Source organism: Glycine max, chromosome 4, assembly GCF_000004515.6.
Source record: "Glycine max cultivar Williams 82 chromosome 4, Glycine_max_v4.0, whole genome shotgun sequence".
Classification (NCBI taxonomy): Eukaryota; Viridiplantae; Streptophyta; class Magnoliopsida; order Fabales; family Fabaceae; genus Glycine; species Glycine max.
In genome coordinates, this window is record NC_016091.4 from 14,352,199 (window position 1) to 14,377,175 (window position 24,977).

The 24,977-nt window shown below is 36.1% G+C and overlaps 2 protein-coding genes across 2 annotated transcripts; both read left to right on the forward strand.

Moving 5' to 3' along the window:
• Positions 1-7,637: 7,637 nt before the first annotated feature.
• LOC102666662 (uncharacterized) lies at positions 7,638-8,939 on the forward strand. The gene is made up of 2 exons (XM_006579056.1): positions 7,638-8,376; positions 8,674-8,939. The coding sequence occupies exons 1-2, from the start codon at positions 7,638-7,640 to the stop codon at positions 8,937-8,939; spliced, it is 1,005 nt and encodes a 334-aa protein (XP_006579119.1).
• Positions 8,940-8,951: 12 nt separating this feature from the next.
• LOC102666784 (uncharacterized) lies at positions 8,952-9,500 on the forward strand. The gene has a single exon (XM_006579057.1). It carries the CDS (start codon positions 8,952-8,954, stop codon positions 9,498-9,500), a length of 549 nt encoding a protein of 182 aa, XP_006579120.1.
• The last annotated feature ends 15,477 nt before the right edge of the window (positions 9,501-24,977 follow it).

Sequence of the window (24,977 nt, forward strand, 5' to 3'; positions counted from 1 at the left end):
AACCAATTGTGATCCATGAATTCCATTAGGGGGAACCCCTATAAGTGCAACTTGCTTGATTAAATCCTTGAGTTTCTCCATGCCACATCCCGAAAGAATGCCAAATCTTATTGGATTAGTTCCAGTAAAGGAGTAACCCAAAAACTCACATTGACGTGTTGTAATACATAATTGCATCATAAGTAGGAGTGATGATTGATTGAAGCAGGTTGAGTATAACATTCGGTGTTCTAATAATGGTACATAATAATTCTATAGGACCAACACACGAGTATTGTTCATTGCACATTAACATTGTGTAAACATCATCATCATTTTTCAATTGTAGAGATTGAAAAAAATATTGTTGACCTGCATCTATGAATGGTTGTCGGTAGTAGATTTCATCCAGTAATTGATCGTTGGTTAGTTGAAGGGTGTTGTGCATTCTACGCTTGAGTGCATCAAAAGAACAGTTGTTAGGAACTCGCATTGGTGTTGGAGTGAGACTTTGAAAATAAACACCAGTTTGGTTGTGAGTGATTGATCCATTTGAAAAAATGAAAGCTAATCTGGAGTTAGCAATGGTCTGACTGTTTGTTTCTCCCAAAAATGACATAGTAATAAGATTGAATTTGGTTTGTGAAATTATGTTGTGTGAGATTGTGTGTTTGTATTGTGTATGTGTTGTGTTATTTATAGTTGTATGAGTATTCTGCTACGTTGATGTGTATTGGAATCCAATGTTTCTTTTTCCTTAATAAGTGATGTAGCAGACGCCCATTATAATTTCAGAGTGACCGAAGAGATTATGAGTTGTCCATCTCATGTCAGTTTTGCACACGTCTCTAAAAATTAAATGTCTCACCTACAAAACTGACATGAAATGGACAGCTCATAATGCAAAGTGTTGTCAATTTGGACTGTGATTTTTCTCATGTAATTAAAGCAGCAGACGTTCATGATGATTTTTAGAGTGAACAAAGAGATTATAAGTTGTCCATTTCATGTCAGTTTTGCAGGTGAGACATTTAATTTTTAGAGATGTGTGAAAATTGCAGAGTATTGTCAATTTGGACTGTGATTTTTCCCTTGTAATTAAAGCAACAAACGCCCATAATTATTTTCAGAGTGAACAAAGAGATTATGAGTTGTCCATTTCATGTCAGTTTTGTCGATGAGACATTTAATTTTTAGAAACAGTGTAGTGTAAATGACAAAATATTGTGAATTTTGACAATTATGTTACCATGTCAACTACTGCAGTAAAAATGGGTAAACTGAAAATTGCTAATTTAAATTTAAAGGAAAAATTATTTCAATACGTAAAGTGATAACTGAAGACGAGCATAAGACATTACATGAAAATGTCAAAGAAGAAATAACTTAGACATGAATGATCCGTAGATTACCAATCCCGTTTGAATATAGGTTCGTGGGATGTAGACAGGTTACTTCCTTCAGGCCCGGAAGAGGAGTCAGTATCACTATCATGGTTTTTGACCCAACAAGTCTTGTATTCATCTGATAAGTCCTCGAGATTAGAGGTTGAACCATGTTGGTTGCGTGGTGGGTTATTATTGTGACAGATTATGGCAAATAACTCCACAAATGGTAGTGATGGGTTGTTGTAAAAAATGTTGAACATTTGTCGAACATCAGCATCATCTCGCAGAATAAAAGATGTGTACATATAACGTTGTCCTGACTCAAATATAGGGCACCGAAAGTGGAGATGTTGGATATGTTGTTCTGGGTCAATGTTTAGTTTTTGGTGAACAAGTTCAAGCAATTGTGTAAAGGTTATGACCTTGTCAACCATGAAAGTTTTTGTGTTGTTACTAATGAAGGTGGTGCCCTCATTAGTATTGCAAATTTGGTCGTCGTAGTAAATACAAACATATGCAGTTAGGTGACACATTGTGGTAGGGATTGAGATGAAAATTTGAAATTGTTACGAATGTCTTTAGTTGTAGTGGTATTTATAGAATTTGGTTATAGTTGAGTGAGTCACTAGTTAACTGTGCATTTTGATGAACGGGTAAATGAACATTTAAGCATATTTACAAGGGTCCATAATGTGCAAATTGTCGAGTGAAAAAAACAACTGAGTGAAAAAAATTGAGTTGTCCACGTCATGTCAGTTTTACTGGTGCGACATTAATTTTTTTAGAGATGTGTGCAAATTGCCGAGTGTTGTCAATTTCAACTGTGATTTATTCCTGGTAATTGATGGAGCAGAAGTCCATTATAATTATCAGAGTGAAAAAAAATTGAGTTGTCCATGTCATGTTAGTTTTACTGGTGCGACATTTTTTTTAGAGACGTGTGTAAATTGCTGAGTGTTGTTAATTTTAACTGTGATTTATCCCTAGTAATTGATGGAGCAGAAGTCCATTATAATTATTAGAGTGAAAAAAAAATTGAGTTGTCTATGTCATGTCAGTTTTACTGGTGCGACATTTTTTTTTTTAGAGATGCGTGCAAATTGTTGAGTGTTGTCAATTTTGACTGTGATTTATCTCTGGTAATTGATGGAGTAGAAGTCCATTATAAATATCAGAATGAAAAAAAATTGAGTAGTCCATGTCATGTCAGTTTTACTAGTGAAACATTTATTTTTTAGAGACCTGTGCAAATTGTCGAGTGTTGTCAATTTTGACTGTGATTTATCCCTGATAATTGATGCAACAGAAGTCCATTAAAATATTAGAGTAAAAAAAATTGATTTGTGAAAATTGTAGAGTGTGTCACGAATATTTTTTTTTGGATTTTTTTGACGTTATTACCATGGAAAAAGTGTCCAAATCATAGTTTTTTTTATTTTGTGCTTGTATTTTGAGGTGATATCCCATGGAACTGGTGCACAAAATAATTTTTTTTGGATTATTTGACTTTCAAAACATAGAAAAAGTGTGTGATGAATATCATTAATGTGTTCGACATAATTTTAAAAAAATGTAGAACATGGGCACTTAAGCATAGGTGCAAGGGTCCAAATCATAGTTTTTTTTTTTTATTTTGTACTTGTATTTTGAGGTGTTATTCCATGGAACTGTTACACGAAATAATTTTTTTTGGATTCTTTGGCGTTCAAACCATACAAAAAACGAGTCACAAATATCATTAATGTGTTCGATATAATTTTTAAAAAATGTTGAACATGAGCACTTAAGCATAGTTGCAAGGGTCCAAATCATAGTTTTTTTTATTTTGTACTTGTATTTTGAGGTGTTATTCCATGGAACTGGTGCACAGAATAATTTTTTTTTGGGATTATTTGGCATTCAAACCATACAAAAAATGAGTCACAAATATCATTAATGTATTTGACATAATTTTAAAAAAATGCAGAACATGGACACTTAAGCATAGTTGCAAGGGTCCAAATCATAGTTTTTTTGATTTGGTACTTGTATTTTGAGGTGTTATTCCATGGAACTAGTGCAGGAAATAAATTTTTTTGGATTCTTTGATGTTCAAACCATAGGAAAAACAAGTCACAAATATCATTAATGTGTTCGACATAATTTTAAAAAAATACATAACATATGCACTTAACTATAATTGTAAGGGTCCAAATCATATTTGATGATGCCATTACAGGGGTACTTAAACATATTTGATCCCATTATCACAACATTTTATACTTCAATGACCAAGACGATGAATAGTCCCACAAGGTGGTGGACGCCGATTACGTAGCGAATTTCTTCTTTCCAGTATGACTGGTTCTCCCACGTCCTGATGATGTTGTTGTTCTATGTTAGTATTTTCAATGTTGGTTGTTGCAGCTGAAGAACTTTGACCTTGTTCTCCAAACGAATGTGGTGCATCGAATTGTTGTAAAGTAGCTAAATATGATGTCGCTGAATTTGGTGTATTGAAATCGATGCCAAATAAATCGATCATCCATTCATGGGTGGTTGCGGTGACTGACTCGCCAGTGTGGCCAAAAGTTTGATGAACATGTGAAGGAGTAGAATACATTGACTGGGGATGTGGAATTTCAAAATGTGTTTGTTCAACACCTGACCCTGCAACATTTTGGGTAATTGTTGTGCGTGGATCATGTAGTTGTTGTGCAACAGACAAGAACAAAGTAGTGTTTTTCCTATACCATTCCATGTACGCTGGTGTATGTGTCACTATTCCTTCAACCCATTGCCCAGCTAAAACATCGTTGTGTTTGTTTTTCCAGATATTAATCCAATCTGCATGGTATTCCATCCAATCAGTGTAATGATCGCCTCACAACAAGCTTAGCAACCATGTCAGCTTCAGTGCAGCTCCTTTACGTGCATTTTCGGGAGGGACTTCCCCTAGTAACTCGTGGCATAACTCATCCCAATGTAAGAAGCTAGGTCCAACCACAACACAACCATCGACTCTAATGCCTAGATGAAGTGCAACATCTTCGAGTGTGATGGTGCACTCTCCCCATGGCAGGTGAAAGGTATGTGTTTCAGGCCTCCATCGTTCAACCAATGTAGTGATCAATACAGGATCAATTTTACACTGTTTGATTAGGGCAATATGTTGGAACCCGGTACACGATAATGGTATAATTTATGGTTCTGGTTCAGGTATTGTATGGTAATAGGAAGTGATTAACTCATTAATCGTAGTACGTGAACGATGAACGTGTTGATGATGCAATAGAGGTTTATCATCCATGAGAATGATGTCAAATGGTAAACTGAATACAAATGATATAAAATTTGAAGTTGGGTGATGCAAATGTGATATTGACATGCACCTCTCATCTATTTATCATTTAAACTGTGTTCAGTTTTGCAAGCACAAATACACTTAAGGTAACTGTAATGCCTCGAGATTGCAAAGCACATTTATAATTTGTCTAGTTGTAAGGCCTCAAGATTCCAAAGCATGTTAACATGACTGTGGTACTATGATGCATCGAGATTCTAATTCACGTGAATCAATGAAATTTCGTGCACACTGTTCACCCGCATGTGTACGTTAACCACATTAACTTGGTTCTCAATAATTCGTATGTCCTTAACATTACACTTAAGGTAATTGTAATGCCTCGAGATTCTAAAGCACATTTATAATTTGTCTCGTTGCAAGGCCTCAAGATTCCAAAGCACGTTAACAACAACTGTGGTACTGTCACGCATTGAGATTTTAATGCACGTGAACCAATGACATTTTCATGCACACTATTCACCTGCATGCGTACGATAACCGCATTAGCTTCGTTCTCAACATTTCGCATCGCCTCAACATTACACTTAATGTAATTGTAATGCCTCGAGATTCCAAACCACATTTATATTTTATCTCGTTGCAAGGCCTCGAGATTCCAAAGCACGTTAACACGACTGTGGTATTATGATGCATCGAGATTCTAGTTCACGTGAACCATGGACCCGTGATTGATTGCATATATAAACCTACCATGTCACCCAATACTTTGCACAGTTGCGTCTAATCAAATTGTGAGAGAAAACAGAGAGGGCTAGCAATGAGGTCAGAGCCTATTTGTGCGTACGTTTATATCAATGGTGAAATCATTCAAAGTTCAAGTGCAAATGCAATTTTCAGAGGTGACAACACAAAGTTGTTACTCTTGAATCCAACAATGACGCTGCCAAATATAATCACTGCAATACAGTCATCAATTACAGATAATGGTGTTACGCCTATAATTAATGCCCTTTGGTATCGTTGTCCTGTATATCAATTAAATGGTGAAGTTCAATATAGGGCAATTCAAATTATTGACGAAGAAGGTGTCTCATGCATGCTTATACATTTCTCAATATGACATGTGTAATATGTATGGAACTTAAAATTAATGTTCATAATTTATTATCACCTACTCAAGTTAATGACCTAAGTTGGGCCGACATAGAGCAGAAGCTGAAGAATACCCTGAAATTGGAATGAATAATTTAACATATTTTGTTGTTGTATTGCGTTGAAGTTTTTCTCCGTCTTTATTATCTAGTTGTAGTTGTTGCATGCTTTGAAGTTGTTATTTTCAATTTACTTCAGTAATAATAGTCTACATATGCATGATTTCATATATGCGGAGCAATGTCAGACCTAACTCTTATATGCATTGACACCCCATTAAAGTGTGGTGTTGCACACTGTTCACTCACCTGCATATGTTTATCCCATTAACATGTTTCTAAACAATCCATGTGACCTTGGCATGCGATACGGCGCACTACAGTCAACAATCATGATTAAACGAACAATCTGTCATGTATATTAATGTGTGAGGTTGCTTACTGTTCACTCACATGTGTACACTAATTTACTCACATGCACTTAATGTCCTACCTAACCGTCGTAACTAACTTTGCTGCCTAACCCTCCCACCCAACCTTTCGATCTAACTTTCTTACCTAACCTTCCAATTTAACACTCCCACCTAACCCTCCCACCTAACCCTCGTAACTAACTCTCCCAACCTAACCTTCCAATCTAACTCTCCCACCTAACATTCCAATCTAACCCTCGTAACTAACTCTCCCACCTAACCTTCCAATCTAACCCTCGGTAACTAGTTCTGGCAACCTGGCCTTCCAATCTAACTCTCCCACCTAACATTCCAATCTAACTCCTATATATAATATCACCATTTGACAACAACATATCACACACAACAACTTTCTCACAAAACAAAACTCGATTTGTAACTCTCACACCATTTCCACTCATATTCCATAAGCACCACCATGGCTCCACCTAAAGAAATTGCGACCATCATTTACCACAATGGTTACATTGTAGACGATCCATTTCAAGGATCAATGTACACGTGTACGACCCCAATATTTTTTTACGCCAATCATTCTATTACGTTTACACAATTCATTTGAAAAATTAACAATCGTCTCCCTACTCGAGCAACTGAACAAGTTGCTCAATTGTTATTTCGTGTTCCTATTTCATTTCATTTCGATCAGACACGTTTTATTTCAACTCAACTATTCGACAATGATGATCTTAGAGGCGCGATGGAAACAATTCTCCAGAATCCACAATTGAATTCTGTTGAATTCTATGCTGTTAATGAGCTTATTCCTCAACCACAATCATCGTCTCCACAACCCTCATGTCCACAACTACAACTACCGCCTCCACAACAGTTACCGTACAACAACATAGACCTCAATAATCCAGTATCTTCATACAACAACCTTGAATCACAAGACCCCTTTGACATTTATACTTCGTACACACAAATATTATCCGAGAATGATTCTTTTTTTCATGGCCAACAAACCTCCTTTGACCAACAAAACCATCCTTCATCCCCGTTTACGCCACCTTCACAACTATCACAAACGCAAACATCAAACCGAGATGAACATCCCATTGCTAACGAAGATCCCATTATACGATTTCATGATGAAAACATGGATGATTTTACTGAGGATGAGGATCAACAGTTCTTTGATCACATCAATCACCAAAGCGATGACCAAAGTGATGACCAAACCGATGACGAGGGTGTTGGCAGACCAACGACACCTCCGTCACCTCCGTTGCAATATCAGTAACCTAGGTGTCCAGTAGACTTGAACTTTGATCACCTACCTCACTACATTGATCGACACCATTTTGTTCATCAGCAACACAATGTACAACCACCAGTTGGTATACTCGAGGTTGGCATGACCTTCGATGAAAAAGCACAATGTATTCGGACAATCAAAGAATACAACATCAAAAATCATTTTGATTGCAGAACAATTTACTCTGACCAGAGAAGGCTAAACTTCGTCTGCAAGTTACATGAAAATGGTTGTACATGGAGCTTGGACGCATGCAATTCAAAGAGGCATAAAAAATGGATTATCAAGAGTATCAGAGGTCATCACACTTGTCTCGTGCCGATGCTCAGACAAGATCATCGCCAACTCGACAAACACGTTATAGCACAGATCATCCAACCAATTGTCAAAACAAACCCAACCGTCTCCATCAAGACGTTGATTGCAGAGATCAAAACATTCATGAATTATACCCCTTCCTACAAGAAGACATGGTTAGCAAAGCAAAGAGCATTGGAGATGATTCATGGAAACTGGGAAGAATCATATGCCAAACTGCCAAAACTTTTTGGAGCTTTGCAATCTTGTGTTCCCAGGACTGTGGTCGCTACTCAAACAGAATCCTTGTATGAGGGGGGAGAAATAGTATCGGGCAAAAGATTGTTTAAACATGTCTTTTGGTCATTTGGTCCATGCATTAATGGTTTTGCATATTGTAAACTCATAGTACAAGTAGATGGTACATGGTTTTACGGGAAGTATACTGACACACTGTTGATAGCTACTGCACAAGACGGAGCTAACCATATCTTCCCGAATGCCTATGCCATTGTAGAAGGGGAGACAACTTCAGCTTGGGGTTTTTTTCTAAAGAATTTGAAAAGACATGTTACTCCGCAAATTAACATTTCTCTTATTTCAGACCGAAACCCCTCAATTATAAGTGCCTACAACAACCCAAGTAACTTATAGGTCCAGGACACATCCCATTTCTTTTGCCTGTGCCACATTGGACAAAACTTTCTTCGCGGTAACTCAAACTGCAAACATTTAAAGAAACCACTCATGTTGGCTAGTGAGAATCTATTTTATTTATTCGTTATAATTTTCTTTCAATCAAATTTTATAACATAATACATTGATTGAATATTTACAGGTTACGCATACACGGAGAAGATGCACTGGCGACATCTTGGGGATACTCGTGCGAATAAGCCAAGTGCAGCTGAATGGTTTGATCAATTACCCAAACAAAAATGGGTACAATGCTTCGATGAGGGGAAACGTTGGGGACATATGACTACCAATTTGTCGGAGTCTGTTAATTCCATGTTCAAAAACACAAGACATTTGCCGTCAGTGTCATCGTTGGTTGAGGAGACGTATTTCAAGACCGCACAACTCTTTGCTAATAGAGGTTGACAAACTCAGACAATGATCAACTTCGGCTCACAATATTTTGAAGTCATCTTCGATGCAATGAATAGCGGTCAACAAGAATCTAATACACACATTGTAAATGAATTCGACAGACACAATCACACTTTTATTATAACAGAGACTCAATCCCCACTTGAAACACCCAGACCACCTGAAAGGTTTAGAGTAATGTTACAATCCCAAAAGTGTGATTGTGGTGAATATCAGGCTAAACATTTACCATGTTCTCACGTCATGGCTGCCTGCAAATCTGTCAATGTTGATCCCATGACCTATGTGCCGATGTTATTCACTTTACAACATATTTTGCACATCTATGACAACTCCTTTGGTTTACTGTCACACGAATCAATGTGGCAAGAATATGAAGGAGATCAGCGGGGTCCTAATCCAAGGAGAAAGAGGACTGCAAAGGGTCGTCCCGTTTCAACTCACATTCCCACTGAGATGGACGAAGACGAAAATGAACGAGCAAGTAGAAAAAAATATGGACTTTGCCGACAAGATGACCATAGCAGAAACAATTGTCCTAATATATCCTGAACTTAAATTTTTCTTTAGCCAAATGTCATTGTTTAAATATTTTATTGATAATGCAGTATAATATTCTTTTATAAATAAATTGTTAAAAGTTTTAGTTTTATCATTTTTAATTAAATTTAATGACATAAACAAACTAATTATATTTAGTAAAATAATTAAATTTAATATATATATATTTTTTTCCAAAATATATATTATTATACAAAATTCAGATTTTAAAACAAATATTCAACCAAAAATATCTCAAATAAATTAAATAATGTAAAAAATAGTTAAATTCTATAATATCAATTTGTTAATAAAAAATTAATTTAATCAATATTAAAAAAATAATTTAGTAATTAAATAATTTAAAAAGTAATTAAAAATATTTTTATATAATATAATATTTAATTTGAAAAAAGGACACGAAGGGAAATCAAGGTGCCCAAACTCGACTCCCCTATAAGAAATAAAACAGGTGTAGTTGGGGAAATTTTTCTCAAAGTGGTGTACTTTGGGAATTTGCTGGAGAGAGAAGGTGTACATTGGTCAAAAAGCATAAAACATCATCTAGTACATGGAATGAAGAGTTCCCCCCAACTAGCAGTAGTGTTACTGATAGGTGGAAATTAGATTAGAGGGATTGGTAGGTGGAAACTAGTCAATTACTTGTGAATGGCAGCAGTTAGGCAATTAGTCCATTAGTCCATTACTTAGCAATAAGGGATTGGTTACAAATAGGTCCAAATTGGATTAGAGGGATTAATTAAGTGAATTTGATATTTACAACTTTGCATGTGAAAGGAGAAATTCCTTAAAAGGCATAAGACATGCAAAAGTAGGTAATATAAACTCATTACTACAAACTACCGACACAAATCGAAAATCCAAAATGACCAACTACTGCACTACTACATTTCACATAATCCCCATTGAAATGCAAAAAATAAAAAATAAAAATTAACAGCTTCATATTACATAAAAAGATAAACAAAAATCAAAGCTTCTTTCACAAAACACACAATGTATCTTACCTTATGGAACCAACTTTGTTGATAAACCAAATAATAGTTTGCTTTTGAGGGATAAAAGGAAAAATGAAAATAACAAAACTAACACGCACAATAGTACAAGACAACAACACCAGCCTTTGCATTATGCACAAAAACTATAAAAACTAGAATGTTATAAACCTTACCTTTAATGGAATGCAACTTCATGATAATGTGTGGCCGACACATAGTAGACAACCAACAACAACTAACAGCCTGAGACGACAACAAAGAGGAATCAATGAATGAAGGAATATAAGCAATGCAAATGAAGGGATACACAAACATTACGTAATTGTGGCCTGGCCTTTGTCGGCGGCGAGTGCAAACGGAAGAAGAAGCAACGACGAACCTCTTTGTCGGAGATGATGCTCTCTGTAGCTAGCTAGGGCACGTAGTTGTGAGTAAGTTCTATGGTAATTTCGAGCTTGCAATTGCTAGGGCGCGCCAAAGTTAGAGAAAGGAACAAGCACGTGCTCGCCACGTGCTACCATCTAGGATACAAAGATGGGTCCTAAATGGAACATGAGGTGTCTGCCACGTGTGCCCACCAAACATACAAAGATGGGTCTGAGGATAAGACCGTCTTTGTATTTTAAAGCCTCAAATCACGTGGCCTCCACGTGAAACTACCATGAATACAAAGATGGGTCTCCCGACAAGACCGTCTTTGTAGCCTACTAATGAAAATGATGACGTGTTTGCACCTTAATGATACAAAGATGGGCCTGAGGATAAGACCGTCTTTGTATTTTAAAGCCTCAAATTACGTGGCCTCCACGTGAAACCACCAACAATACAAAGACGGGTTTTCCCAAGAGACCTTCTTTGTATCTTAATGACGAAAATGATGACACGTTTGCACTTTAATGATACAAAGATGGGTTTGAGGATAAGACCGTCTTTGTATTTTAAAGCCTCAAATCACGTGGCCTCCACGTGAAACCACCAAAAATACAAAGATGGGTCTTCCCAAAAGGCCGTCTTTGTATCCTAATGACGAAAATGATGACGTGTTTGCACCTTAATAATACAAAGATGGGTCTGTCGATAAGACCATCTTTGTATTTTAAAGCCTCAAATCACGTGGCTGCCACGTGAAACTACTAACGATACAAAGACGGTCTCACCACACCACCGTCTTTGTATAGTTCTCGGCCCACTCACGTGTTTGCCATGTGTAACCATTAACGATACAAAGACGGTTCTCACCACAAGACCGTCTTTGTATGTTAGTCACGTAATTACAAATTGCCACGCGCGACTGCATGTCAACGATGGGTATCAGCAAACGATGTCGTTCTCATGCTCTTAATTACAAACATGCCACCACCTCACCTTCTAAGACGGTTGTCTACAACCGTCGTTGAATCCGCGATGTAGAATGTTGCTTTTGTAATAGTGACCCCTAATTTTGTTGAGGTTTGACTTGTCAAAAAATAAAAATCCCTAATTTATTGATCACAATTTCTTGCCAAGAACTAGCGATGTTGGTTGCAAGGTTGAAACTGAGGTTCTGGAATTTGATAATTGTTGAAATTTAGGTTCAGGAATGTTTCTTGATTTCTCCTAGTTTTTTTTTGGAGGAAGGTAGCTAGGTGTGGATTGCTTTCGTCAAAGATGATGACAAGATGCAAATGACTTTGTCGGATGCAAGTTTTGTGGTGGCTACGACGTCGGGTTTGAGAAGGTGTAAAGAGGATTAATAAGAAAGGGTTAAAGAGTAATTTTCTTTCCAATAATGTAAGATAATGTTAGAATTAATAGTCAACACTTAATTTGGACCAAGGGACTAAAATTTTTGATATTTTTAAAATATAAGGATTAAATGTCTCAATTTTAAAATGAAAGGATCAAAAATATAAATTCTAAAAAATAGGAGGATTAAAATTTAAGGAAAAGAAAAAAGGTATGATTTTGGTAAAAATGCTTTATATCTGGTGTACAATATCTAATGGTTTTGCCTATAACTAATAACATGACTAGTCACTTTTATAGTGAGTCTCTCTTTTTAATAATTTTTTTACATACAGAAGGCTCAAATTCAAGATATAGCTTAAGATAATTAAGTCTAGTTTCACTTAATTAATGACTTAATTGGTAATTTTAACATTGAGTGAATAAATAATAAATAAATGACATTGCTTGATAAAGTAGATGAGTTGCCATCCAAAAAAGGTAATTTTTTCAACCCAAAATGCAAGGTATTTATGTAAATATTAAATTAAAAACAATTGAATTTATAATTGTAATTTAAAAAAATTTCCCAAACCTTTTTAAATAATAACTTACCGTCTGAATTAAACAAGTTTTAAAGATTTTGATAGTTTTAGAACTTTACTATGCAATCAAAAACCTTTTTAAAACAGATTTAATAGAACTTCACAATTCAGCTTTAGATAAAACAAAGATAAGAGCAATAAAAAAATAAAGAAATTTATATTAGTTTGTCTCAACCATCGAAACTATATATAGTTCTTGACAACTCATCAAGTTTCATTATCTTTTATAAAGTTACAAGTATTCTTTTTACAAGTTACTTATAACTTAACCCAAATAGTTTTTACACTAGTGTCTCCAAACTAATAACCTAAATATTCTTTGCTACAAAGTCATTTTGGATCTTACAAAGATTAGCAGATTTGTTGAACTAACTATTGTTATCACCTCACAAACGCATATACAAATGAGGCTCACAATCTAACTCTCAAGATGTACAAAATGTTTTGATTTTGAGGGCTTAAAGTGTCAACATCATATATAGTTATTTTGAATAAGTTGCACACTTATAAAAATTCTGTAATTTGCTGTCAAATGGAATTAGATTATATATAGGCATAATAGTAATCATTTTCTTTGGTTGTGAAGATCACACAAACATCTCTATATCAAAACGTAACACAAGAAAATTGACTTCCAATTACCAGGAAAACGTGTATGTTTAAACCCATACTTTAATACAATCTACAATTTTTGCACTATTATTTCTCTGATCAATTTGCATTTCATGACATTGTTTTTTATATTTCTTCTTCGAACTCTTAACTCCATCCAATTATCATTTCTTCCCTAAACTCAAACTCAAACTCAATTTTCATCCATGGCTAGTTTCTCAATTAACACATATAAAACTAAACACTTGTGCATAATTACATTTTGAGTGTACCACATTTTTGAAGAGCTATCCGGTGATAGAGAATTGGCATGAGATGAGAAGATAAAAGGTCATCTAGAAAATGGAAAGACAAAAGTCAAGTGAGTGGATTTAGTAGTTTAATATAAGTCATTGGTGTAAAATAAAATAAAAGGTTCAAATATTTTATTACTAAAGCTAATAAGTTCTGCAAAATTTTCCCATTCAATCTCTATGCAATTCCCGCCCACAACATAGCATTTATTCACGTAAACATTAACAAAAGTCAAGTGAGTGGATTTAGTAGTTTAATATAAGTCATTGGTGTAAAATAAAATAAAAGGTTCAAATATTTTATTACTAATGCTAATAAGTTCTGCAAAATTTTCCCATTCAATCTCTATGCAATTCCCGCCCACAACATAGCATTTATTCACGTAAACATTAACAAAAGCATGCATAAAGCTTTAGTTTAAAAATTATTTTATTTTATAAGAAAGGCACATGTATTAAATGTTTACGTTGTTTATTCAGCACAAAACTATTTGTTTCCCGACAAACTCTTCGATTCCAACTTTAAATCACGCCAAAAATTTATTGCATAGCAAAAATTTATTGCTCCAATTTGAATCAATCACTTTTATTCTCTCCAACCTCTTCTAATCAATGTAATATTTAGGATAAACTACATTTAGTTCCTAAATTTTTTAGAATTTTTATTTTTAATCCATGAATTTTTTATTTTTGTTTTAATCTCTGAACTTTTTTTCATCATTACATTTATTGCATGAACTTTTTTTGCATCCTTATTTAATCCTTTTAAGGGACTAAAAGTAAGGATGAAAAAAATTTAAAGAACTAAAAGTAAGGATGATAAAAAAAAGTTAAAGGACTAAAAAGGGATAAGAAAAAGTACAAGAATTAAAAATGAAAAATTTAAAAATTTTAAGGATTAAAATGATAAAAAAACCCTAATGTTTATTATTATAGTATTGGGAATGTATAAGACTTTGGTATAATGCAAAGCATTCATGTCAAGCAGTTGTATAAACATTATAATTTCATGTGTTTTGCCTTTTTTTTTAACTTGATTATCTATCATGATTGGTAATTAATTGAACCCAAAAAAGGCAATAGAAAAAAAGTTAATGAAAACATGGGCTTTTTACGACACCCTTTCTACGCCGGTTGTCATTGGAACCGCTTTAGAATGTGGTTCGATGGCAATTTTGTAATTATGATGGTCAAAATTGTAATTGACGATGCACATTCTAAGACAGTTATTGAAAACCGCCTTAGAATGTTTTGTATAATGAAGTTTATGCCGATTTTCATTAAATAACCGTCGTAAATATAAAAAAAAAAGCTAAAGGGGGTATACGCGATACTTTTTGGCATTTCAAACTTCACACTCGAACCCTAGCCTTTCTTCCTTCTTCTTTTGCACTTTCACTGCTAACCCCACTCGAACCCTAGGCTTGACTGCTAACCCCACTTGACTTCACGTTGTTCCTTTCACACGAACCCCACTCGAAGGTCCCAACAGCGTTTTCATCTTCTTTCATGGCTCGAAGCTCGCGACTCAAACCCGACGAGAGAGTGAAGAAGTATATTGACTGGAACCAGCTCGAAGTTCGCGACTCGAAGATCACTTCTACCGAAATCAGGTTAGTCAGGGTAGTAGTTAGTTAGGTTAACCATCTTTTAAGCTTTTATTAGGTTAAGCTTCGAAGAAACCCAGTGAATAACGTATTAGGTTAAGCTTTGAAATTAGCTTTTATTAGGTTAAGCTTCGATTGAAACTTCTTTTACTGCTGATGTTTGTTCCTAAGGTTGGTTTGATGTTTCCTGATGTTGGTTGTAGGGAAGACGCAGGTGACGAATTAGTTGTTGCTGAACAACAACTACTGGGCTGCAAACGGGTTAGTGTCAATTTCTTCCTTTTCTGCATTTTGGTTTTTGAGTTCATGGAGCTTTTCTGAGTTCAATTTCTACTACAATGTTCTTATTTTTCTGTAATTCATTTATGAACTTCTTTTTCTGATCTAGTTTTACTTGAGATAGCACCTAGAAATGGTAACTTATGTAACACATTCAATAAACAATTTTGTTGCCATGTATTAAAAATTAAAACTTACTAATAAGCATAATAGTAATTTTTTTTTTGCATACCCCATGATTCAGACCCAAGACATCTATGTAAACATGTAAGCTAAAACCCAATTAAAGTAGAATGGAGATTAGTGTATAAAATCATCACAATTAGTTAATAATATATGGAACATTGAGGGTATGTAGGATAATTGCTAGAGGCCTAGAGACGTAGTGGTACTGGTGAATATGAAGGCTCTGACCCAACAAATTTTAGGAGAAATGCAATTAAGCTTAGAAAATGAAACTGTAGTAAGAACCAAGAAGAACCAGTTTGATACTCATTGTTTTGCTATATATTTCATCTTACATACTTTTCAAAGTCTCCATTTCTAATTTAACCTTGCTTATATAATTCTTCTAGACACCTTTCAGTTACATGTGCAAGTCTTTAGTGCTAAAGTTTTGTGGAAACACCTTTAGACACTGAAATTAAATTAGCAGGGTTCATCATTGTCTTACCTTGCAATTTGTACAAGCCATTTTTTTTTATTCCTTTCGTGATTTGTAAAGATCCTTTGCTGATTTTCAAGGTTCCACCTTCACCTTTGAATGAGCACCCAACCTGTTTAGTCATACCAAGAGAAAGGATATTTCTTTTAAGCTCTGGTACATGCCTTACATCAGTGAAGATCTTTGTTGACTCATCAGCGAATTTCACCTTGACAGTTTCAATCCCAACTACTTTACAGGAAATGTTATTTCCCATCTACACCTTTCCAACATCAACTTTCTTGTAGGAATCAAACCATTCTTGATTAGGGGTCATGTGGAAAGAACACCCTGAATCAAGATTCCATTCATCAGAGCAGGAATCTTCAGTGACTGCCAAAACATCTGAACTTCCATACCCATCAGCAACTATAGCAATGTCATTCGACTCCTTATGCTTCCAATTCTTCTTTTTTCTATTAGGACAATCTTTTCTAAAATGTCCTTCCTTATGGTAGAAAAAATAATTCCTTTTGGTTTTAGATTTTAATCCATGTTTATTCTTTCCCTTTCCTTTTATTTTCTCTGATCTCTCACAAGAAAACAACATTTCAGCATCTCCTCCTTCACCTTTATTCTCTGTAATCTTTTTCCTCATCTCATGAGAATTCAGAGTTGCTTTACTTCTTCCAAGGTGAGGGTATCTTTCGCAAACATGATGGTGTCAACAAGATTCTCATATGATGAGGGAAGAGAGCACAGAAGCATGACCAACTTGAAGTTGCTCATATATAAGAATGGTACTCCAAAACCCTTGCACATTTAAAAGGCATGTCGGTACGTATGCTGCTTTATGCACGTAGCTGCTTCTGCACCTACAAGCTATTCCAAGATTGCTTCATAGGTGATCCCTGCCTTACTGGTTGAGAAACCTTGGCATGCTTACAAATTGTTCCAATATGACCTTATTAATAGAGCATGCTTTAACATGTTAAGTTCACACAAAACTTGTCCTTGTTAATCTTTTTGCTTCATACAATCCCTTTTACATTTCCATCTTGCTGAGGCTGTCCTTGAAATTGTGCTTAAGAATTGGAACTCACTAATTCAAAAGGAGTTGTGACTATTTTTGGGTTTTGATCAAGACATGAAAAGGCTTGTCAGTTTGCTCACTACAGTATAGTCAAGGCTATACCTAAAGATGCCTAGGAGAAACAATTCTCCAACAGAGCTATAAAAGCTCACATCCTGTATGACATCATGGAAGAGTGTGGCACTGAAGCATTGGAGATGGAATATCAAGGAGTCAAATGTGGGCATTGGCTTTTGCAGCAGTAGCATTAGGAAGTTTTTTTCACTTTACAAGAGTGGAATAGGATTGGCTCTATGTTAGGGAAAGCAGGCTATGGAGTTTACAACATGGGAATTTAGTCATGCCTGCCTTGAGATTAAATTATCTTAACAGCATCTGGTGAAAGTTAGTTAATTCTGTTAGGTTAGTTAAGATGATCAGTTACAACTAACCAAAGCATTCTTCATGTACATATATACTGCAGCTATTACATAATAAACTTGAGATGCATTTTTGATCTTCCAGTACTAAGCCTTGTACCTCTTTTGCATAACCCGATACTTTTGCGTTATGGCTTTGATATCTTCTTCTCCCTTGCAACTCATCACCTTCTTCAACATGGTATCAGAGCTCTTCTAACGAGGAGCTCTGCTGCGCACTCACCAACTCTATTTTCCTTCTAAACGTTCATTGCCCATCATGAATGAAGCAACATTCAATAATACCGAGAGCTATTTGTATCTTCATCCAAGTGAAAACCCAGCCACTACTCTTGTCTCACCAGTGCTGGATTCAACTAACTATCATTCATGGACTCGTTCCATGATTACTGCACTAAGCGCCAAAAACAAAATAGAATTTGTAGATGGAAGCACGCCGGAACCTCTGAAAACAGACAGGATGTACGGAGCTTGGTGCCGGTGCAACAATATGGTGGTATCCTGGATAGTCCACTCCATTGCCGCCTCCATAAGGCAAAGTGTGCTCTGGATGGACAAAGCTGAAGACATTTGGAGAGACCTGAAGTCAAGATACTCGCAAGGAGATCTTCTAAGAATCTCTGATCTCCAGCAAGAAGCATCGACATTGAGGCAAGGAGCTCTCTCGGTGACGGAATATTTCACTCGGCTGCGCGTGATTTGGGATGAAATTGAAAACTTCAGACCCGACCCAGTCTGTACCTGCAACATCAGGTGTTCTTGCTCAGCCTTCGCCATTATTGCACAAAGAAAGCTTGAAGATCGAGCCATGCAATTCTTGCGTGGCTTGAATGAACAGTATGCCAACATTCGGTCTTATGTGTTGCTCATGGATCCCATACCAGCTATATCAAAAATTTTCTCTTATGTAGCGCAACAAGAACGACAACTGCTAGGTAATTCTTCTCCTAACCTCAACTTTGAACCTAAAGATATTTCCGTTAATGCTGCAAAAACTATCTGCGATCACTGTGGACGAACCGGTCACACCGAAAACGTTTGTTACAAGAAGCATGGCATGCCTCTTAATCACGAAGCAAGAAACAGGAGCACTAGCGGAAGAAAGACATGCACTCACTGTGGTAAGATAGGTCACACCGTCGATGTGTGCTACCGGAAGCATGGATACCCGCCGGGATATAAACCCTATAATGGAAGAAGAACCACAGTAAATAACGTGATGACGGTGGATAATAAACCCCTGGATGATCAAACTCAGCATCATGAGTCCCAGATCTCGTGCGATTCTCGCCTGAGAAGTACAAGGCCCTACTTGCTTTAATCCAGCGGCCATCGGCCGGAAACGCGGCATCGGAGCAAACCAAACAAGTTGCCTCAATCTCATCCTGCACCATTGATAAACCTTCCAACCCAGGTATGTCTCAACCTTTTACAAGCTCCTGGATACTAGATTCAGGAGCTACAGATCACGTAACTTGTTCCCTGAATAATCTCCAATCATATGAACGCATTAACCCAGTTACAGTGAAGCTCCCTAATGGTCATCATGTTCATGCTACCCACTCAGGCACTGTGCACCTCTCAACAACCATAACCCTATTCAATGTTTTATACATACCCACGTTTACTTTCAATCTCATTTCTATTTCTAAGCTTGTATCTTCCACTGATTGTGCATTAATCTTCTCTTCCACTTCATGTATGCTATAGGATACGAACAATCGTATGAAGATTGGTATAGTTGAAGAGAGACATGGCCTCTATCACCTCATACCAGACCAAACAGACAAAGCCATTTGCTCGACCATTATTCACCCTAAATGCAATATTATCCCAATAGATCTTTGGCATTTTTGAATGGGCCATCTATCAACAGAAAGACTGCAATGTATGAAACCTTATTATCCCATTATGAGAAATGATAAAAACTTTGTGTGTAATACATGTCACTATGCGAAACACAAGAAGCTTCCTTTTTCCTCGAGCATTTCACATGCATCACATACTTTTGATTTACTTCACATGGATATATGGGGTCCTTGTTCAAAACCATCTATGCACGGTCACAAGTATTTCTTAACTATTGTTGATGATCATTCGAGATTCACGTGGATACATCTTATGCACACTAAGACCGAAACACAACACATCATCGTGAGCTTCATTGCATCTATTGAAACCCAATATAACCGAAAAATCAAAACAATAAGAAGTGACAATGGGTCTGAGTTTCTCATGCCCAGCTTCTATGGATCAAAAGGAATCATGCATCAAACAACATGTGTAGAAACGCCTGAACAAAATGGGATTGTAGAACGCAAACACCAGCACTTACTCAATGTAACACGCGCACTCTTATTTCAGGCTAACTTACCACCTAGCTTCTGGTGTTATGCATTATTACACGCTGCATACTTAGTAAATTGCATCCCTACCCCCTTCTTACATGACATATCTCCCTATGAAAAGCTTCATGGACATCTCCCAGAGATATCTCACCTTCGCATTTTCGGTTGCCTATGCTATGCTAGCACACTTAAAGCAAACCGAAAGAAACTAGATCCTAGAGCACACCCATGCATCTTCATTGGTTTCAAATCAAACACAAAAGGGTACCTGGTTTATAACTTGCATTCGCATAGCATCATCACATCATGAAATGTTGTATTTTATGAAGATCATTTTCCGCAAATCTCTGAAACACAACACTCACACCTAAAACCCAGTACACCTCTCCCAGAATCCTTTTCCAGTAACCAATATGACCCAACCATGGAAACCACACCACCACAACCCACCATACAAGAACCCAAAGATCATACACACACAGTGAAATCTACTTCCTCACAACCCAGACGCTCAACACGAATGAAGCACGCACCAACATACTTACAAGATTATCACCGTGATCTCTCTTCACACAATGCCAGTGCTTCAACGATTATTCGCTACCCTCTGAGCTTGGTCCTTTCATACTCACGTTTGTCACCCACACACAAGCACTTCATTATGTCAATCTCATCCACAGTAGAACCTTCCTCCTATGCCGAAGCTTCTCAGCATGACTGCTGGATTAAAGCGATGAAAGCTGAACTACAAGCTCTACAATCAAGCGACACCTGGAGACTTACTCCTCTTCCTCCTCATAAGACCGCCATTGGGTGTAGATGGATATACAAGATCAAACATAGAGCAGATGGTTCCATAGAAAGGTACAAGGCACGTCTCGTAGCAAAGGGCTACACGCAAATGGAGGGGCTCGACTATCTTGACACCTTCTCTCCAGTGGCAAAGCTAACCACAGTTCGTCTCTTCCTTGCTCTTGTTGCCCTTAATCAGTGGCATCTAAGACAACTGGATGTTAATAACGCCTTTCTCCGTGGCGAGTTAGATGAAGAAGTTTATATGCAGGTCCCGCCTGGATTATCGGTTCCGAACTCGCAACTGGTATGTCGTTTGCAGCGTTCACTATACGGACTCAAACAAGCGAGTCGTCAATGGTTCACGAAGCTATCGGGCCTCCTAACATCTCACGGTTTTCAGCAGTCCCACTCAGACCATTAACTTTTTCTACATTTTAATGGTTCTATTACCACAATACTCTTAGTGTATGTAGACGATATCATTTTAACTGGGAATAGCAGCTCCGAAATACAGGATGTAACCATGCTTCTTGATCAGACATTTAAGATCAAAGATCTTGGGAATTTGAAATACTTCCTTGGCCTGGAAATCGCACGTTCTTCTGCAGGAATTCATTTGTGTCAAAGAAAATATACTTTGGACATACTATTCGATTCAGGAATGCTTGGTTGTCGACCAAACGCAACTCCAATGGATTACTCCACTAAGCTACAAGCTACGACAGGTACTCCACTATCAGCAGAAGCTTCTTCTTCTTACTGAAGGCTCATCGGCCGACTTATATACCTCACCAACACTCGTCCTGATATCGCGTACGCCGTGCAACAACTTAGTCAATATATGTCTAGCCCCACAAATGCTCATCTTCAAGCTGCTTATCGGGTACTTCGATACCTCAAAGGAACACCAGGCTCCGGTCTCTTCCTCTCCGCCACCGGCACTCCTCAGCTCCGAGCTTTCAGTGACTCGGACTGGGCAGGCTGTCAAGATTCCAGGAAATCCACCACCGATTTCGTGGTCTACTTCGGTTCTTCTCTCATCTCATGGCAATCTAAAAAGCAGTCCACAGTTTCACGCAACTCTTCGGAGGCTGAATATCGAGCCCTAGCTTCAACCACCTGTGAACTTCAGTGGTTAACCTACCTTCTTCAAGATTTCTGAATAACATTCACTAAACCATCTACCATCTATTGTGATAATCAATCAGCAATCCAGATTGCCACTAATCCCGTCTTCCATGAACGCACAAAGCACATCGAGATCGACTGTCATATAGTTCGTCAAAAGGTCACCATGGGTCTCCTTAAACTGCTTCCAGTCTCGTCTTCCTTACAACTTGCGGATATCTTCACGAAAGCTTTACCTCCTACTGCTTTTCAGAATCTTTGTAACAAGCTGGGAATGATGAATATCCATTCCCAGCTTGAGGGGGGATTTTAACAGCATCTGGTGAAAGTTAGTTAATTCTGTTAGGTTAGTTAAGATGATTAGTTACAACTAACCAAAGCATTCTTCATGTACATATATACTGCAACTATTACGTAATAAACTTGAGATGCATTTTTGATCTTCCAGTACTAAGCCTTGTACCTCTTCTGCATAACCCGATACTTCTGCGTTATGGCTTTGATATCTTCTTCTCCCTTGCAACTCATCACCTTCTTCAACAAATTATTTGAACTTACCAAGAAAATTGAGACAATTTTTTGCCATCTGTACATCAATGTACAAGGACAAGGGAAGTGTCAATTACAGGAGGAAACAACACTTGATAAATTAAAAAATAATATATGAACAAGCATTAGAAACTATAGATGTGTTTCATCAGCTTTAAATGGCATAGAGCACCTAGCTGATTATCTACCCTTAGTATAGATTCACCTATGACAAGTATGGAAAATAAATTATGCTTCTTGCCTTGGTCACAAATTGGTTTAGTAGAGATAATATATGAAAGATTCGAGTAGCATTTTACCCTTCGTGGGACTGGCTGTAGATCATAAAGTGAAGTTGAATTGTATTTCTTCTTGTTGTGACATTAGTTTCATAATATTCCTAATTTTACATTAAAAGCTTACGTGTTCTTCCTTGGCAGCTGGCCTTTGAGCATATATTATTAAATTATTTTCCTAATTTTCTATTAATGAATGAATTAGTAATTGCTTGATGAGCTCTGTTTGTGAGTTTGAATGGTCATGCCTAAAATATTATTAAGTATTGTACATGTTTTGTTGTGAAACGTTTGCATTAATGTGGCATTTAATACCCTGTGATTAAGCTTTTTTACCAAATCTCTTTACTGTTTATTTTGCTTAACCATTCGTTCTTACATTAAATTGTCTTTCTTTGAAGAGTGAAACCGTGCAGCGTCTGAAGGAGGGAAGAGCTGCCAATGTCTTACAAACACGGCAACTACAGCAGGAACTGGTAATTAAGCACACTATTAAGATATGAATTTCACGTGGATTGCTTCATTTTTGTCAAAAATGTGTTACTAACGTTTTTCTCCTCTGCATTACTCCATGATAATAAGATTTTGCTCATGATTCCATCTAGAATTTTACTTCCACATATATGATCAGAGTGACTAAACCAAAAAAGTAGAAGGGAAAATTAGAATAGACTCGCATACTGAAAAAAGATCATTGTGATATATGCTTTGTTTACTCGACTATTATGGAGAGATATATTATTCCATTATAAAACTGATTTCTTTAAAATCATTTTCGTAACCATATAGAATGTTTATTACCCCGTATTTTCATTCTATTGTAAACTTCTATTGAAGGAGTTACTTGTGTGATTGTGAATTAAGGAGACATTCTTTAGCTAATCTAGATCTCTATGGAAGGAGTTACTTCTCTGATTATGATATAAGGAAACATTGGCTGAAGATAATTGTGCATTTTAAGAAAATAACTTCTTTTATTGGTTTATAGGAGAGAAGTTTAACTTCTATACACTGATTTGTAAAGAGTTTTTACACCTGTCAATCAATGAGAGGACTGTTAATATAAAACAATTACTTTTCTTGACCCATACACATAAGCTAACTATAAAATCTATCCTTGCATAAAAAATGGTCATGAGGTGAAAAACAGCTAAATTATCCCAAATTTGATTAGTGGAAGTTAACATTTAAACATTTGAATTTGTAGCTTAATTACCAGTTCATTATGAATGTTAAGCAAAAAATTAAATGACTTTTTTTTAGCCAATGTTCCACACTATTGTTAAGCACAAAATTATAGTTTTCTCAACCAATCTTATTCACTTGTATTTCTTTCATTGAATGCTAGAATTGAAGGCAAACCAACACTTTATAAAATTAGTGGGTGAGAGCTCTTATTCAAGAAATACTACTGTATCAATGTATTTATTTTGGTATAAACACTAACAATTTATTTGAACCTAATAATTAAATGTTAACACGTGGACGAAAGTTTTTGATGACTAAGCATGTGTGATGATGATTCTTTTCCTTTCAAATTACGGTATATATATTCTCAGGTACTATATTTGTTTTTCTTCTTCTTCAAATTAATCAATAGCTATATATAATTTATTATTTTGAAACGTAAAAATGATTGAAATGATATCCTTTTTACAAAAATATATATATAATCAATAATGAAATCTTAAATGTTTTTAATATACTTGCTAAAATTAATTAATAATAATTTTGAAAAATATATTATGTATTATATGTTTAGTAAAAAATATTTAAATATTTTGATAAATAACTTCCATGGTTTTACTAACCATTTTCTTAAGAATACTACTTTTAATAAGAAACTAGAGTCATACAATGAATTGGCTCAGCACTGTGTGGCAATAAATTGACGGGGTAGAAAGTTCTGATAGAAGTTTTGCGCCGCTGCCAAATTGTGGTATATGCTAATTCTGCAAAGAGTCACTGTTGTTGGTTTCTTTAATAGTTAACGAGAAAACAAGGTTCAGTTTAAATTAGTGTGAAAATTTGTTAGCTACTATATTGGTAATTTGGTTTGTCTTTCAAAACATCCTTTATTTTAGCATATAGTTTCATGTCAATTTTGTAGATTGATTTGC

What these genes read in the sequence shown, in the direction of transcription:
- LOC102666784 (XM_006579057.1), top strand. Translation starts at nt 8,952, where the DNA reads ATGATCAACTTCGGCTCACAATATTTTGAAGTCATCTTCGATGCAATG.
- LOC102666662 (XM_006579056.1), top strand. Translation starts at nt 7,638, where the DNA reads ATGACCTTCGATGAAAAAGCACAATGTATTCGGACAATCAAAGAATAC. An exon ending in GGAGACAACTTCAGCTTGGG is followed by an intron (nt 8,377 to 8,673) that starts GTTTTTTTCTAA and finishes GAATATTTACAG; the next exon opens with GTTACGCATACACGGAGAAG.